The 18,411-nt window shown below is 40.3% G+C and overlaps 1 protein-coding gene across 1 annotated transcript; it reads right to left on the bottom strand.

The window, feature by feature from the left end:
- Positions 1-10,135: 10,135 nt before the first annotated feature.
- LOC142656715 (taste receptor type 2 member 16-like) lies at positions 10,136-11,089 on the bottom strand. Its single transcript, XM_075831642.1, has one exon. It carries the CDS (start codon positions 11,087-11,089, stop codon positions 10,136-10,138), a length of 954 nt encoding a protein of 317 aa, XP_075687757.1.
- Positions 11,090-18,411: the final 7,322 nt, after the last annotated feature.

The raw sequence follows: 18,411 nt of genomic DNA, 5'->3' as shown, positions 1-18,411 counted from the left end.
TCTATATAACCAGTGCTGGCGCAGGCTGCATCGCAACACCCTGTAGGGCAGGATTTGGACAGTTTTGCTCTTCAGGACAGATCACATTGATGGCAAGAAAAAGGCAATTGACAAAAGAAGACAGACAGACAATTCTAACCCTTAGAAGTGGAGGTCTGTCCTACAGAGAAATTGCCAAGAAAGCCAAGGTGTCAGTCAGTACAGTGTCCTATACCATCAAAAGGCACTTGGAAACTGGTGGAAACTCTGGCATGAAGAGGTCTCGCCAACCAAAGGCCACTACGAAATCAGATGACAAGTTTTTGAGAGTCAACAGTTTGTGTGATCGGCGCTGTGAAAGGAAATGTATTTTTCCAAAGTGTTTTATACCTACTGTATACCTTATATACTTATATCCTGATATGTTTGTACAAGTTAGTTATATTAGAAGGTAGGTGCTCTGGGACTTTAAGGCATAGTGCCGTGTGCAAAACACTACGCAGCAATAATAATAATAATTAAAATGGAGAATAATAGTGCTGTGTGCAAAGCACTACGCAGCAATAATTGGGAAGATGAGGGAACAGCCCCTCTAAGAGCCAATTGAGTTGTGGAACTTTATCTAAACATTCTGACTCATTTGTTATTGTCATTTTGTTGTTGTCTGACTATAAATATCCGTGCTGATAAGAATAAAGTAGAAGCATTTTCATACAGTAACGTGTCTGTGTGTTTTTGCTACTCCGAGTTGCTCGTACTCATAAATTGATTTGTAAAAGCTAATTTGGAGCTGGATGGAACTCAAGGCGTAGTGGGATGCTAAATTGCACTCACAGCGCCTCACAGCACAAAATCTTCAAGCCAAGGTTAATGCAGCAAAAAATAAACAACTGTGAAGAGGAGACGTCTATCTGCAGGTCTGACAGGTCGAGTATCAGTAAGAAAGCCACAGCTAAGGTTGCAAAATACAAAAAAAAGACTTGTCTGGGCCAAGCGGCACCTCCAGTGGACTACTGAAGAGTGGAAGAAGGTCCTATGGGCTGATGAATATAAATGTGACATCTTTGCTGCATCACGCAGGGTTTTTGTACGTCGTCGAGTGCGTGAGAGGATGCGTCCTCGCTGTGTGACACCAACTGACAAACATGGAGGAGGAAGCGCGATGGTCTGGGGCTCTTTTGCTGGATCCAGAGTTGGCAACTTGCACAGAGTTACTGGCACTCTGGATAAAACAAGCTGTTATATCGGCTATAGCAAGTTGCAGATATATAATTATAATAATCATTCAGATAAACTATTCACACATGGTTGCCGAGATCATGGAGGATAAATCTACAACGACTTGGTGGCTGTGCTCAGATCATGACGTCTGAGGCCCCATGCACACGACCGTGCTCGTAATTACGACTCGTAATTACGAGCATGGTCGGGCACGGCCGGCCAAGTGCAGCCGCCCGTTATTCCGAGCCGTGCTCCCATTATAAAGTATAGTAGCACGGCCCGTAAAAGAAAAAAATAGAACATGTTCTATCTTTTTCAACGGCACGGGCACCTTCCCGTGAGAAAACGGGAAGGTACCCGTGGCCAACAGAAGTCTATGGGCCCGTTATTTCGGGTCGTAATTACGACCCGTAATAACGGGTGTTTTTACGGTCGTGTGCATGAGGCCTAAGAGGCAAAAGAGATTAAGTAAAAGCTTCTATTTGTTCTCCTCAGTAAACCGGCTCTGAGAATGGAAATCGTCTGGTTTGTCATTCAAATTGTGGTGTTTTTTTGTTACATTGGACAACACGACACTTTACAGGGAGAAGATGAAAGACTGAGGAACATAAATTCATGAAATCTTATTGACATAAACAAAGACAGAAGCCCCAAGACAAACCATGGACAGTCCGTTATATTTGTGTAAGATATAAAATCCAACATATTCTGCTTTTCTTAGAATCACAAAATTTCTTCTTCTTTTTACTATTTTAGGTCTTCAGGGATAATTTCAGAAATTCAGAAACCATTGTTTTTGTTTCACAGTTTTTAAAGTCACATCTTTTCTGAGCTTCATCTATAAGGACAACAGACAACGTTACTGTATTATTTCTTAATTCTGAAGACTAAAGTACCAGCGTCAAGAAGAAAAAATAAACTACACAAATCCAAAACCAATGGAAGGGCAGAACATCCCATTCCATCAGCAATTGAGATGCATACAATGATGGGTATAGTAGTAGCAGCAGGAACGTGATCGTGACTGCATTAATATGAGCTTCCATCTGTCCAGGCTGAATGTTCCCTGCACCCTCTGTATATGCCAGACCAGAGTGCTGACCGGACAACTCGAAGATACCAGGATGAGGCAGAACGGCGGAGTCAGGGTCACTATATTGACAATGTAGGTGTCACTGATTTTCCTGCAGTAGAAAGTGCGATGTTAGCCACAGGCGCTGAGATAAAGATCACACTGAGCAATAAGAGCAATATAATAGCGGATATCATTACAGTGTCGGCTATTATCCAGGGGAGTAAAGATGGCGGCTCCGACTTCAGGACCACAGAGCCATAAGATCTGACATGTATTGTAGAAGACGCAGAATGTGACCCAAGAGTTACACCCAAGAGTTCTTAAAGAACTTAGTTCAGTTATTTCTGTCCCCCTCTTCATAATATTCCGAGATTCTCTAGTGATTGTTCGGCTGAGTTCACACACGGCGAATATGCTGCGTAAAAGCACGCAGCGAATCCACCCTGTTCGAAAAACTGTGGTGCAGTTTTTCGCCCGGAATGTCCGCTGCAGGAAACTGCAGCATTTAGCCGGCCTGGCAGCAGGTCGGCCTCCTGGGATGACGTTTCATCCCAGGAGACTACTGCAGCCTGTGCAGCAGTGGTCACATGGGATGAAACGTCACCCCAGGAGGGAGGAACACAGACTTCTGGGTAAGTATGAGATTTTTTTTATCTGAGTTGCGGTTTTTGTGGCAGAATCGCTGCGAACCCACCTCAAAAACGCAACAACATCTATTTGTTGCGGGTTTTACCTCCCATTGAATTCAATAGGGAAAAGCCGCAACACATAAGCAGCGATTACGCAAATACAATTGACAAGCTGAGGAATAAACTTCTGCACCGCAGGTCAATTCCGAAGCATTTTTTTCTGCTCATTTTTTCTGCTTGTGGATGAGATTTATTTTATCTCATCCACTTTGCTGCTACTGTATTTGCTGCTGATTTTCCGCAACTAATTCCGTATCGGAAAATCTGCAGCATTTACGCAATGTGTAATCCCTTCCCTTTCTACCATCCCTTGGTTAACTTGATAAACATATGTCTTTTTTCAACCACACTATGTAACTATTATGATGCTATGACTAAGGGCCACTTGGGCCTGAAGCCGGTCAGCTTCTGTTCTATGTGTTGTCACTGATTTTATGGAACCTCAATAAAAGCCGCATTTTGTTCAAGATATTGATGCTGGGACTTTCTTGCCTTTCTGCTTCAATTTGGTGCATCTACTTGGTTGGTGAGCTGGATGTTTTATTCTGATGGATGGTCCATTTGCTTATGTTCTCTGTATTAAATTAGATGATGAATTATCGAGCAGGATGCCGGATCATGTAGAGATGTAATTTCTATTTCATCTGCATTGACATTCTCCCCCCTATTTTTTCTTTTTGTGCAAGAAATTGATAATCACTGAATGTTCTTTCTGTAACCTTGATATGTTAGCAGTTAGCGGTCTGACTGAACGCCCGGACATGAAGTTATCACATTTATTATTTGTCTCTATTCAAATAACTCCCACACTCCTCCATTTAGAGGCCAACATGTGCAGGCGCAAGTCTGACGTAAGCATCTAATGAAAATTATAATATTACATTTGAAATGTAATGTATGTCTGTGATTGGCTCAATATGAAATATTTTCATTGTATGCTATTGGCTGAATCCGAGTTATTGTCATATTGTAAATGAATGGCTGAAAACAATCCTATTCCCTTTTTGAAAGATATTATTGTAATTGTTTTTGGAAATAAACCTCAGAGGAGTATTTTGAGCATACAAGCAATGTGTCTCTTACTTCTCTCCGACATATCGATACAACCTCTGATCTGGATCTGGATAAGTTCCCGGAGTGAAAATCTGTTGGAACACTCGTCTAAAACTTCAGTCTAATATATTTTGAGCCATGATTTCTTCAGCACTATGTAACACAAAATGTATGTAAACTATGCAGACATTGAAGAATGTGAATTGCACAGACAATAAAAAAGATGAGATGCAATTAGAAAATCGATAACCTTCAAATATTGCATTGAACAATCCAATACAAATAGGAGAAGACCTGGAAGACTTTGAAATCCAAGAGTCCACCAAGTTCTGTTGCTGACAATGGAGATAAGCAAGTTGAAGAATATCGCACGACCTAAAACTATAATGGTAAACATAAAGAACACAATGTTTTCTATCTGAATTTCAAGGTTTTCCTGTCTATATCAGCGACTAAAGAAAAATCTCTCAATGTCACTGATTTCATTTCAAAACTTTTTTCTCTTAAATATTTTTCTGGTTGCCAAATTTAACTTCATGTGGCTTTAGGGTAATCCAGTGCGTCATTTGAATATCATTTGAATCGTGTCTGGAAGGGTTTATTTTACTATCATTGTAAATGCGAGCCTTGTGAGGTACTGAGAATGCACGCGTCAATCACGATCATCTGGAGATATGACCCCAGCAAGTATTAGACCCCCTGTATACTTAACGCTGCATTTACAAGAACTGGGTTGTAAGTTGTGATCTTTGTACATCTATTGAGGTCACCAGATATCAAAATATGATCACCCAACTCATCATGGCACACAAGCTTAATGCTAAGGGGGTATAATATCTTAGATATTCAGATAGGGTAACGTTCATGTACATAAATACCAGTTCAGAAACAGTAGACCAGCAGTGACGAGACCAAAGTGACTAACAGTTGAAGGGATCATAAAACTATTTTTACACATGGATAATCATAGGGGAAACCGTAAAATTCCTTTGGCCAAAGTTGTGAGTCTTGTAGAACAGATGCTTAGAGGTCAAGAAGTACAGGAAGAAAGGTAGAATACAACTTGTCGATAATTTTTTTTGACCAAGTGTGATAGACAGTAACATGTATGTGAAGGTCAGAAAGGGGCCAATTATAAGCAGAAAAGAAAACCCACATACTGGTCCTTCTCAATGACTTAGAATATCATCAAAAAGTTAATTTATTTCAGTAATTCAATTAAAAAAGTGTCTCTCATATATTCTATAGATTCATCACACACAGAGGGATCTCGTATATTCTATAGATTCATCACACACAGAGGGATCTCATATATTCTATAGATTCATCACACACAGAGGGATCTCGTATATTCTATAGATTCATCACACACAGAGGGATCTCATATATTCTATAGATTCATCACACACAGAGGGATCTCATATATTCTATAGATCTATCACACAGAGGGATCTCGTATATTCTATAGGTTCATCACACACAGAGGGATCTCGTATATTCTATAGATTCATCACACACAGAGGGATCTCATATATTCTATAGATTCATCACACACAGAGGGATCTCATATATTCTATAGATCTATCACACAGAGGGATCTCGTATATTCTATAGGTTCATCACACACAGAGGGATCTCGTATATTCTATAGATTCATCACACACAGAGGGATCTCATATATTCTATAGATTCATCACACACAGAGGGATCTCGTATATTCTATAGATTCATCACACACAGAGGGATCTCATATATTCTATAGATTCATCACACACAGAGGGATCTCATATATTCTATAGATCTATCACACAGAGGGATCTTGTATATTCTATAGGTTCATCACACACAGAGGGATCTCGTATATTCTATAGATTCATCACACACAGAGGGATCTCATATATTCTATAGATTCATCACACACAGAGGGATCTCATATATTCTATAGATTCATCACACACAGAGAGATCTCATATATTCTATAGATTCATCACACACAGAGGGATCTCATATATTCTATAGATCTATCACACAGAGGGATCTCGTATATTCTATAGGTTCATCACACACAGAGGGATCTCGTATATTCTATAGATTCATCACACACAGAGGGATCTCATATATTCTATAGATTCATCACACACAGAGGGATCTCGTATATTCTATAGGTTCATCACACACAGAGGGATCTCGTATATTCTATAGATTCATCACATACAGAGGGATCTCATATATTCTATAGATTCATCACACACAGAGGGATCTCATATATTCTATAGATTCATCACACACAGAGAGATCTCATATATTCTATAGATTCATCACACACACAGGGATCTCATATATTCTATAGATTCATCACACACACAGAGGGATCTCGTATATTCTATAGATTCATCACACACAGAGGGATCTCATATATTCTATAGATTCATCACACACAGAGGAATCTCATATATTCTATAGATTCATCACACACAGAGGGATCTCATATATTCTATAGATTCATCACACACAGAGGGATCTCATATATTCTATAGATTCATCACACACAGAGGGATCTCGTATATTCTATAGATTCATCACACACAGAGGGATCTCATATATTCTATAGATTCATCACACACAGAGAGATCTCATATATTCTATAGATTCATCACACACAGAGAGATCTCATATATTCTATAGATTCATCACACACACAGGGATCTCATATATTCTATAGATTCATCACACACAGAGGGATCTCATATATTCTATAGATTCATCACACACAGAGGGATCTCATATATTCTATAGATTCATCACACACAGAGAGATCTCATATATTCTATAGATTCATCACACACAGAGAGATCTCATATATTCTATAGATTCATCACACACAGGGATCTCATATATTCTATAGATTCATCACACACAGAGGGATCTCATATATTCTATAGATTCATCACACACAGAGGGATCTCGTATATTCTATAGATTCATCACACACAGAGGGATCTCATATATTCTATAGATTCATCACACACAGAGGGATCTCATATATTCTATAGATTCATCACACACAGAGGGATCTTATATATTCTATAGATTCATCACACACAGAGGGATCTCATATATTCTATAGACTCGTCACACACGGAGAGATCTATTTCCAGCAGTTTCTTCTTGTAATGTTGATGATTACGGGAACAGTTACTGAAAACCCAAAATTTAATGTCTCAGAAAATGAGAATATTATATAAGCCCAATTACAAAAATTATTTTTAATACGGAAATGTCGTTCTACTGAGAAGTCTGTCCAGTATATGCCCCCAATACTTGGTCGTGGCTTTGACTCTGTATGAATTACTGCATCAATGCAGCGTGGTATGGAGGCGATCGGCCGGTCCCACTGCTGAGATGTTATCAATGCGGCGTGGCATGGAGGCGATCAGCCTGTGGCACTGCTGAGGTGTTATCAATGCAGCGTGGCATGGGGGCGATCAGCCTGTGGCACTGCTGAGGTGTTATCAATGCAGTGTGGCATGGGGGCGATCAGCCTGTGGCACTGCTCAGGTGTTATCAATGCAGCGTGGCATGGAGGCGATCAGACTGTGGCACTGCTGAGGTGTTATCAATGCGGCGTGGCATGGAGGTGATCAGCCGGTCGCACTGCTGAGGTGTTATCAATGCGGCGTGGCATGGAGGTGATCAGCCGGTCGCACTGCTGAGGTGTTATCAATGCGGCGTGGCATGGGGGCGATCAGCCTGTGGCACTGCTCAGGTGTTATCAATGTGGCTGTGTGTGATGAATCTATACAATATATGAGACACTTTTTGAATTGAATTAATGAAACAAATTAACTTTTTGATGATCTTCTAATTCATGGAGAAGGACGAGTATAAAACAACATCTATTAGGACAAAAACAACAAACAAACATCTGAAGGAGTAAAAAGTCAACCCACAGGTCACATATCAATGATTCTGTTTGTTCATGATTACAGGGACAGTGCAGGAAACAATAAGAGTTAAATATCTAAAGAAGTGATAATCTAACAGACGCGTATTATAAAGTTATAATAATAATGAGGAAGAAGAAGGTGATATTAACCATATACAGCAGGAACATCACATTTTCTATAAGATTTGGGCTTCTGGACAGAACAACATCATATTAGGAAATCCTTAAAGCGGCACCACTAACTTTAGGTTTTGCTGCGTTGACTGAGCCTAAAGTGACTATTTTTTACTTATTACTTCCCTTTAATTCAGAAAATGTCCTATTACTACTATTAAATATACATTTAGGATTTTGACCCAATGTAGCGACATTTCCGTCATGTGTTAAGATGAAGATCTGCTTTCAACCACATCTTAAGAGGTGACCAAGGTGCTGACATTTTGTAGCTGAATTTTTGGTCCTGGTGATTAGAATGAGAGTCCGAAGGGTCCAGAAGGAGAAGTAAATGCTGATACATAAGGTGTGTGAAGGGGAAGAACGAGCCAATACATTTCAGCTGAGCAGCATCTGTGACGTATAAAACAAGAAGTTCAGCGCCTGGAGAAGGAGCGTGGTCTTCACCGCGAGCCACTGGGTGGATGAAGTCTGTATATAACAGTCATAAAGAGCGAGAGAGGTGACTGTAGCACCAACTGGAGCCATGACTAGGAGGACTGGTAACGCTGGCACGAGGTTAAATCCAGCCACTATCTCCTGCAGCTCGACGATATCTCATGAATCACTGATTGTTGGGTAGTGGATTATACACCCATCATTTAGTAGAGGAGCAGTCATACAGATCACACCAACCACTGGGACCAGTAAAAATCCCAATATCATAAAGTTCCTGCTGCCGTCTAAGGAATTAGAGATGGAAATACCGACCTCAACGTTATAAGGAGCCGGTGCTGAAAGGTGAGAAGTTTAATGCAATAAAAGCTGCAGAGAAATGATGTCAGGCAGGATCTGGAGGAGATCGGGAACACGTCCACAAGATTCATACAAATAATATGGAGATTAACGCGTTGGTCCAGATGTAACTCGTCATATTAAGATAAAACTGAAAACTCCCAAACCAAACACTGGACCTTGCAATGAATAAGAGGAGATCTCTAGGACGACATCTAATAAACAAGTTCTGCAGCTGATGACGGCAATAAATGTGATGACGGACAATCCTGAGCGTGAAGCTGCCATGTTACATACCGGGAGTGGGACATCTACAGCCGCCGATTACCTAGACTGAAATAAACCATAAAACCGTCACCTCCTCTTGTTATATCTCATTCTCCCGCTCCGTCTCTCACTTTTTACTCCTTGGCTGCTTTTGGTAATTACCAAGAATGAATTTTCCCAGCTGGTGCTCATAGATAATCCGGGCAGGGCGCAGCTTTATGATATTTTGCATAATTTGATGTGTTCACAATTGTCTTAAAGCTTTAAAGATGCACGATTCATCCCCTATGTAAATACAAGATTTGAGGCCTACAATGTGGACTCGCCTAATTAGAGTAGAAACAGATCTGTGGACAACACGAGTCTTGTGGGAGAATCACAGGAACTTTTTACATTTAGGACATTTGTAAATGTTTCTGGCAGCACAATTATTCTGCATAGCCAAACGTATGGCCTGTCCTCCTCTAAAAATAATCTTTCTAACCAATCTGTTACTGACCGATCAACCAACCAATCAATCAATCAATCAATCAATCAATCAATCAATTAATCAGTCAATCAATCAATCAATCAATCAATCAGTCAGCCAGTCAATCAATCAATCAATCAATCAATCAATCAACCAGTCAACCAACCAACCAACCAACCAACCAACCAATCAATCAACTGGCCTTCACATCTAAATCGTGATATCCAAATAATCAGAAATAATAAGGTTCCCCTGTTCATCAGATAACTCCCCCCCCCCACATCCATCACATCATTAATAAATAAAATAGTTTTCTAAATTTGTGAGAAAAAGTGAAGACGGGCGACTCATGTAAAAAATACGGATTCTGTCTTTTTTATCAATCAATGTAGTAAAATAGTCAAAAGTGGTGAAATGTCAGTCCCAGATTTTGTATAAAGCATTGACCTCATCTTGGTCTAGTCTTCCTACACTCTTTATAAGTCTATTTATAGGACCCTGGCGATTGAGATCTGAACGGGGAACTGAAGCTCCTCACGGCATCTTACCGGAAGACGTCTCACGCATGCCACTCTTAGTGTCTGGTTTCCTATGATAAGAATACAAGCCTGTAGAGGCGAGAACAGCAAAAACATCGCAGCGCAGAGATAAAGCCATGGAGATGGATTAGAGAAGAGGGTGACATTCAGCGTCTGGTTGGACATATAAAATAAGACGTTCAGTATGAAGAGCAGAACCATGATCTTGGCTGCATGGACATGAGCTTTCACATGAGGGTTACTGAAATTGGATGAGCTCTGCACTCTCTGGACATGTACAAGAAGAGAAATAAAGGTATAACCCAACGACACCAAAATAAGAGTGAAGGGTAAGACTATGATGATAGTGAATTCATTCATTATAAAGTAAATGTTCCCCTTATAGGTTTCATTAAGAGTAAAGCAGATCTTTGTGCTGTCACTCATGTCTCGAGGAAGAGACATAAGGGTAACACCAATCTGTAAACCCCCGAAAATGATGGAGATGACTAATGTTCCAACAATCAGCCATGGAATCAACGTTGGGAGCCTGGTCTTCAGATACATGACCAGACGGTGCTGGAAGGAGACAACGTTGATACAGTAGAAGCTACAGAGCCACGAGGTGAGACAAGTGCTGAAGAAGACGGAGATATTGTAAACCGAGTCAATGTAGAAGAAGCAGAGGTTGTACTCCGAATACCAGATATGCAAATTGTAAGTTGTAATATCCAAGAGAAGCTGGAAGATCTTGAGGATCGTGCTGGACAATGAAAGGGAAAAGAGAATGGAGAACTGAGGTCGGAGAAAATGTTCCTGTTTCCAGTTTTTCACAGTTGAAACTGCAATGAACATGTAGGAGAATATTCCAGAACATGAAGTGACGATGTTAAATGTCAGGAAGCCGATTCTTTCTGCCTCCATCTCACAAGGGAAATGATGGGACTGGGGGACACTAAGACCCTCCGAACTGTCCCTGATCCTTTAGCTCCTTCCTCCTGACGCCTCTTAGACGAGTCTTGTCATTATGTTGACCGTCTGGGTGATATATTTACATCACTCATTCATGTTTGCAATAATTTGCATGATTGATGTACATTTCACCATAAACCTCCGTGGAATGAAGATTTGCAACTAATGTAAATAACCACTTCTGTAATTCTTCCATCCAAGCGTCACCGCTGCTTCTCTCCTTTCTGTTTCACGCTACTACTGAAATCCTCAGACACGGCGACCTTCTTATTCTTTTCTACTGTAAGTATATTCAATGTCCTATAGGGTCATGTTTTTACTGAACCATTTAGAATCTTATGAGCTTGATAAAGTCACAATTCTGAATGTATTTATTTTTAAATAATATGTTTACGTTGCAATTTATTTGTCCTATGCAAATTAAATAATTGTAGAAATTATAGAGGCCTGTTGGGGTGGGGGGTTTACAAACTTAATTCCCATTGGATGTGGCCGACCTGTTAAGTGAGCCCCCAATGTATAGGTAAGTGTGGGTGGTGGCATGAAGAAGAGCTGAGAAGTTCTATTCTATATGCAATATTTTTGTAGAGATTTTCCTATGGTTTGTGGAAGATCCACTTTTGGGTGACCCAATATCAGGATTTCTCCATTAAGTAACTGAATTGTTCAAAAAAAATGTAAGAAATGATTAAACTGACTTATAAGACGGTGCGATGTAGGTGACACAATCACCGCATGCTGAATCATCTACTGTAGGGGTTTAGTGGACATGAACTTTTTAGATGTTTAACGTTTGATTACATGTTTTATCTTCTTTCTCTAAGGAATATATTGGGGACACCGCCACTGGCTTTGGCCTAGGAGCCACTTGTTATCATATTTTGTAAGGCCATAAAAGACATATGCCCCTCCAGTTCAGCCTATTATCCTGTAGTGTTGATCCAAAGGCAAAACCCTCATGAGGCAAAAGTCAGTTTTCCTCATCCTAGGGAAAAATTCCTGCCCGACTCCAATATGGCAATCAGAATAAATCCCGGATCAATGAGCCATCTCCAGTAATCCAGTACAAATAACTTGTAATAATATTACTCTCAAGAAGGAAATCCGGGCTCCTCCTGAACTCTTTCAGTGAATTCATCATTACAACTTTCTCTGGCAGAGAGTTCCATAGTTTCACTGCTCTTACAGTAAAGAATCCCTATTTAGCTGGAGTAGAATCCTACTTTCCTCTAGATGTAGGGGTCGCCTCCTTGTTAAAGTTCCAGTCCTGGGTATAAATAGATGATGAGAGAGATCTCTGTATAGACCTGTGATATTTTATACATAATTATTAGGTCGGTCCTCAGCCGTCTTTTATCTAAACTAAATAAACCTAATTTCAATAATCTTTCTGAGTCCAGCCAGTCCATGTATCACTTTAGTTGCTGCCTTTGAACCCACTCAAGGTCTACTATGTCTTTCTTGTGCCCAAAACTGTACACAATATTCCCTGTGCCATCTAACTAGAGATTTATAAAGTGGTAGATGTTCTCGTCATGTACATCTATGTCCCTTTTGATGCACCTCATGATCTTATTTGCCTTGGCAGCAGCTGCCTGACACTGGCTGCTACAATCAAGCTTACTGTCATCTAGTGTTCCTAAGTCCGTTTCCATGTCAGTGTTACCCAGTGTTTTCCCATTTGTTATGTGATAGTTACATGTATTCTCCCTTCCCAAGTGCATGACCTTACATTTATCAGTGTTACCCCTCATTTGTCACTTCTCAGTCTACGACTCCAACTTCTCCAGATCCATTTATAAATAATACTGTCCTCCTTTGTGTTAATGACTTTATACACTATAGGATCATCTGCAACAAAATATATTTTACTGTGAAATCCCTCTACAAGATCATTCATAAATAAATGAAACAGCATAGGGCCCAATACTGCCCCCTGTGGTGCCCACTAGTAACTGTGATCCAATCTGAGTATGTGCCGTAATAACCACCCTCTGTTTTCTATCACTTATCTATTTAGTCTTCATTGAACCTTCCTGTCCTCCATGAACCTGAAGCACTCAAAGTAGGAATTTAACTTGCATTTTATCCATCAAAATTGAGAAAAGAAACACAAGCAAATATATATATATAAAACGGCATAAATAGAGTATAAAAGTATTGATAATCTGGCATGGAGGAGGTCGTAGCTGCCCACAGAAGAGACAGCTCAGCCACATGACGCCTATTAGCTGTTACTCAGATCTTCCTAATGTTGTCCTCCATATTCCTGTGACCAACTCCTGTAGAGGCACGGACCATATTGGAACTTCCTCCCCACAATTTGACCACATTCAATATGCAATATTTTTTGGGGGGATGACAAATACCCAACTAGAGCATTGTGAATGAAGAGGTTACAGTGGTTTATTTATATGAACTAATATTAGTAATGAATTCATCAAGATCAGAGATTATCAGATTTCATATTTCATAATTTACCCCCTCCCCCCCCTAATATCTGCCGGAATTAATGGGATTTTAACAATTTTCTTGTTTTTGTTTGACTCGGCCAATACATGCACTTCAATCAGTCACATACATAATGGTCACAAATAATACACAAACACAAAAAAGGCTGAAAATAATAACACACCTTTATTGTCATAAAATATCATCAACTCCCCAAATATACAAAAGATAAAAATCCTGCCCCACTTCAAACCCCCAAAAACAGACTTCAATGTGTCCTCAGTATAAGAGTAAAGGCCAAATGTTGAGTAAAACATCATACATGCAAAAATATGTCTATAAAAGCAATAGTCACATCTAATGGCAGAACCCAACCAGGAATACGTATGGAGAGGAACACAAGACACCACAAAGTCTTCTGCTCATATGAATATACTTGAAATAGACCGATCCTTTAAGGCCATGGACATTTGTTACTTTACCCTTCATCCCTGGATAAAACTTCCACAATGGAGAACCTCGATAAGATTGCTATGCACATAAAGACATCAACAGTTCTCCTCAGATAAGTCTTCAGATAGCGACATAAGAGCCCGTCATATAGAAAATAATATAAACATCAGAAGATAATGAAGGAAATGTAGTGCTATTATTCTAATCGATAACCCCTATAAAACTCAGGCTCGGCATAGACTGAACCTCACAATGAGCAGACATAAACAAGTTAAGGAAAATGTTATATATTGTCTGGATATAGACAGTGATTAGACCGTCTGGAGATAAATAGATATGTGCCGTAAATGCAAGCTTGAGAAAGGTCCTGTCGGACTGAAACGTTGCACGGGTGATTAAAAAGCTGACATATGTTGGAAGTGCTGTCTCCTCGTCTATTCTATCTAACTGAACGGGCATTGACCAGACATGGACTAGACACTGACCAGACATTGACAAGATACGGACTAGACACTGACCAGACATGGACTAGACACTGACCAGACATTGACAAGATACGGACTAGACACTGACCAGACATGGACTAGACACTGACCAGACATTGACAAGATACGGACTAGACACTGACCAGACATTGACAAGATACGGACTAGACACTGACCAGACATGGACTAGACACTGACGAGACATTGATCAGATATGGACTAGACACTGACGAGACATTGATCAGATATGGACTAGACACTGACCAGACATTGACAAGATATGGACTAGACACTGACCAGACATGAACTAGACATTGACCAGGCATTGATCAGATATGGACTAGATATTGACCAGACTTGGACCAGAAAATACATAGACTAGACACTGACCAGATATCAACTAGTTTAAAGAGGCTCTGTCACCAGATTATAAGTGCCCTGTCTCCTACATGATGTGATCGGCGCTGTAATGTAGAGAACAACAGTGTTTTTTATTTTGAAAAACAATCATTTTTGATCAAGTTATGATTGTTTTTGACCTAGTTTTGACCTAGTTTAGATTTATGCTAATGAGTTTCTCAATGGACAACTGGGCGTGTTTTTACTTTTCACCAACTGGGTGTTGTACAGAGAAGTGTATAAGGCTGACCAATCAGTGACCAATCAGTTACTAATCAGTGACCAATCAGTGACCAATCAGTGACTAATCAGTGTCATACTCTTCTCATTGTTCCAGTCCAGCTTCTTTCACTGCACAATCACACTGTGCTGTGGATCATGCTGGGCTGGAACAATGAGAAGTGCAGGACACTGATTAGTCACTGATTGGACACTGATTAGTCACTGAATGGTCAGCCTCATACACTCCTCTGTACAACACCCAGTTGGTCAAAAGTAAAAACACGCCCAGTTGTCCATTGAGAAACTCATTAGCATAAATCTAAACTAGGTCAAAAACAATCATAACTTGCTCAAAAATGATCGTTTTTCAAAATAAAAACCACTGCTGTTCTCTACATTACAGCGCCGATCACATCATGTAGAAGATAGGCCACTTATAATCTGGTGACAGCTTCTTTATTACTAGGACCACTGTTATCTACATTACAGCACTGATCACATTATGTAGGAGACAGGCCACTTATAATGTGGTGACAGCCTCTTTATTACTAGGACCACTGTTATCTACATTACAGCGCTGATCACATTATGTAGGAGACAGGGCACTTATAATGTGGTGACAGCCTCTTTATTACTAGGACCACTGTTATCTACATTACAGCGCTGATCACATTATGTAGGAGACAGGACACTTATAATGTGGTGACAGCCTCTTCATTACTAGGACCACTGTTATCTACATTACAGCGCCGAACAGATTATGTAGGAGACAGGACACTTATAATGTGGTGACAGCCTCTTTATTACTAGGACCACTGTTATCTACATTACAGCGCCGATCACATTATGTAGGAGACAGGACACTTATAATGTGGTGACAGCCTCTTTATTACTAGGACCACTGCTATCTACATTACAGCACTGATCACATTATGTAGGAGACCGGCACTTATAATCTGGTGACAGCCTCTTTATTACTAGGACCACTGTTATCTACATTACAGCACTGATCACATTATGTAGGAGACAGGGCACTTATAATCTGGTGACAGCCTTTTTATTACTAGGACCACTGTTATCTACATTACAGCGCCGATCACATTATGTAGGAGACAGGGCACTTATAATGTGGTGACAGCCTCTTTATTACTAGGACCACTGTTATCTACATTACAGCGCCGAACACATTATGTAGGAGACAGGACACTTATAATCTGGTGACAGCCTCTTTATTACTAGGACCACTGTTATCTACATTACAGCGCCGATCACATTATGTAGGAGACAGGACACTTATAATGTGGTGACAGCCTCTTCATTACTAGGACCACAGTTATCTACATTACAGCGCCGATCACATTATGTAGGAGACAGGACACTTATAATGTGGTGACAGCCTCTTTATTACTAGGACCACTGTTATCTACATTACAGCACTGATCACATTATGTAGGAGACAGGGCACTTATAATCTGGTGACAGCCTCTTTATTACTAGGACCACTGTTATCTACATTACAGCGCCGATCACATTATGTAGGAGACAGGACACTTATAATGTGGTGACAGCCTTTTTATTACTAGGACCACTGTTATCTACATTACAGCGCTGATCACATTATGTAGGAGACAGGACACTTATAATGTGGTGACAGCCTCTTTAAAGGACTAGCTATTGGCTGCCTCTAACGGTCTATTGAAGCTCATATATGATAATTCTAGGGCTTTACTGTGACTTTTAGAGATTTTCCAGTTTTACCTAATGAACACCAGCCGCAGTCTCCAGTAGGGCACTATGCTGCATGCAACTTAAACTATTTCTCTGAGCTGCACATGTAGCTCAATAATTGACACATTAAAAATTGTCGCTGTGAAGCCAATCAGATGAGAAACGGTTCAAATTCATTATCACGTGTCACACATAAAATATTATATTCAGTAAAAATGGCAGAACCATGATCATGGTCACATGGAGGCAAGATTTCAGGAGGGACTTCTAAAGACTGCATGAGCTCTGGGCTATCTGGACATTTACAAGAAGAGAAACGAATGATGCCAAAATAAGACGATGCCCTTAGAAGTCCCATTAACTCGACAGCAGAACTCTGTGCTGTCACTTGTAGGATCTGGAGGAAGAGTCTTAAAGATCACACCGATCAGTGAACCCAAAAAAGTGACAGAGAGCCCAAGTGTCCCAAATAATCATCCATGGAAGCAATGCCTGAAGCTTGGTCTTCAGAAACATGACCAGACGGTGCTGGAAGGAGACAATGTTGATGGAGCAGAAGATACAGAGTCACGAGGGGAGACACGTGCTGAAGATGAAAGGGATGTAAATGGGACGCATGTTGAACTGGGAATAGAAGTCTTTCCAAATATAAATTGACATCTCTGAAAGAAACTGGAACCTCTCAATGATCATGTTGGAGAATCCGAGAATTAAGAGCACAAAATACCAGGATCTTAGATCGTTTTTTTCCCCTCCATTTTCTTATTGTTAAAACGGCAATTAATATTTAGGAGGTGTTTCCAGAACATGAAATGATCAGATTGAACATCTTTAAGACCATTCGTTGTGTCCTCATGTCAGGAGGTAAATTGTTCCTGTCAGTGATGTAGATCATATTCACACTATGGTCATCTTTGTCTGTCCTTGTCCATGGGCGTCTGCCATGGTTACTGTCCCAGGTGACCTGTGGCTGCTGGGTGGACATGGACCATTTTTATTCATGTTTGCAGTAATTTGCATGGTCGGTTGTACATTTCACCATTGTCCTCTGTGGATCTCTGATTTGCCTTTATAGCAGAACTCTGTGCTGTCACTTGTAGGATCTAGAGGAAGAGTCTTAAAGATCACACCGATCTGTGAACCCGGGAAAGTGTCCCGGCAACCAGCCATGGAAGCAATGCCAAGAGCTTGGTCTTTAGAAACATGACCAGACGGTGCTGGAAGGAGACAATGTCGATGCAGCAGAAGATACAGAGTCACGAGGTGAGGCAAGTGCTGAAGACGATGGAGAGATCGTAAAGGGAATTGATGTCATTGTGACACATGCGATGATTTCATGCTCCTTGACATTTCTTACACTCTTCTGAGGTTTCTGCGCTGTAGCAGTTCATGGCCGTTATCTCTGTGACAAATTTTTCCCACGCCAATAAATGTGTCAGGCTCCACCCATTTCTGTTACTTCCTTTTCACCACATAGACATCAGTTATCAGGTGCACATCGTCATGTCATATCTAATCTCCACCCATAAGATTAAG

The sequence above is a fragment of the Rhinoderma darwinii genome, chromosome 6 (genome assembly GCF_050947455.1).
Source record: "Rhinoderma darwinii isolate aRhiDar2 chromosome 6, aRhiDar2.hap1, whole genome shotgun sequence".
In the NCBI taxonomy this organism is placed as follows: domain Eukaryota; kingdom Metazoa; phylum Chordata; class Amphibia; order Anura; family Rhinodermatidae; genus Rhinoderma; species Rhinoderma darwinii.
Note: the sequence above shows the minus strand (reverse complement) of the source record. Positions and strands in the feature narration are given on the sequence as shown.

Excerpts from the sequence above, each read along its gene's own strand:
- LOC142656715 (XM_075831642.1), bottom strand. The coding sequence starts at position 11,089 with ATGGAGGCAGAAAGAATCGGCTTCCTGACATTTAACATCGTCACTTCA.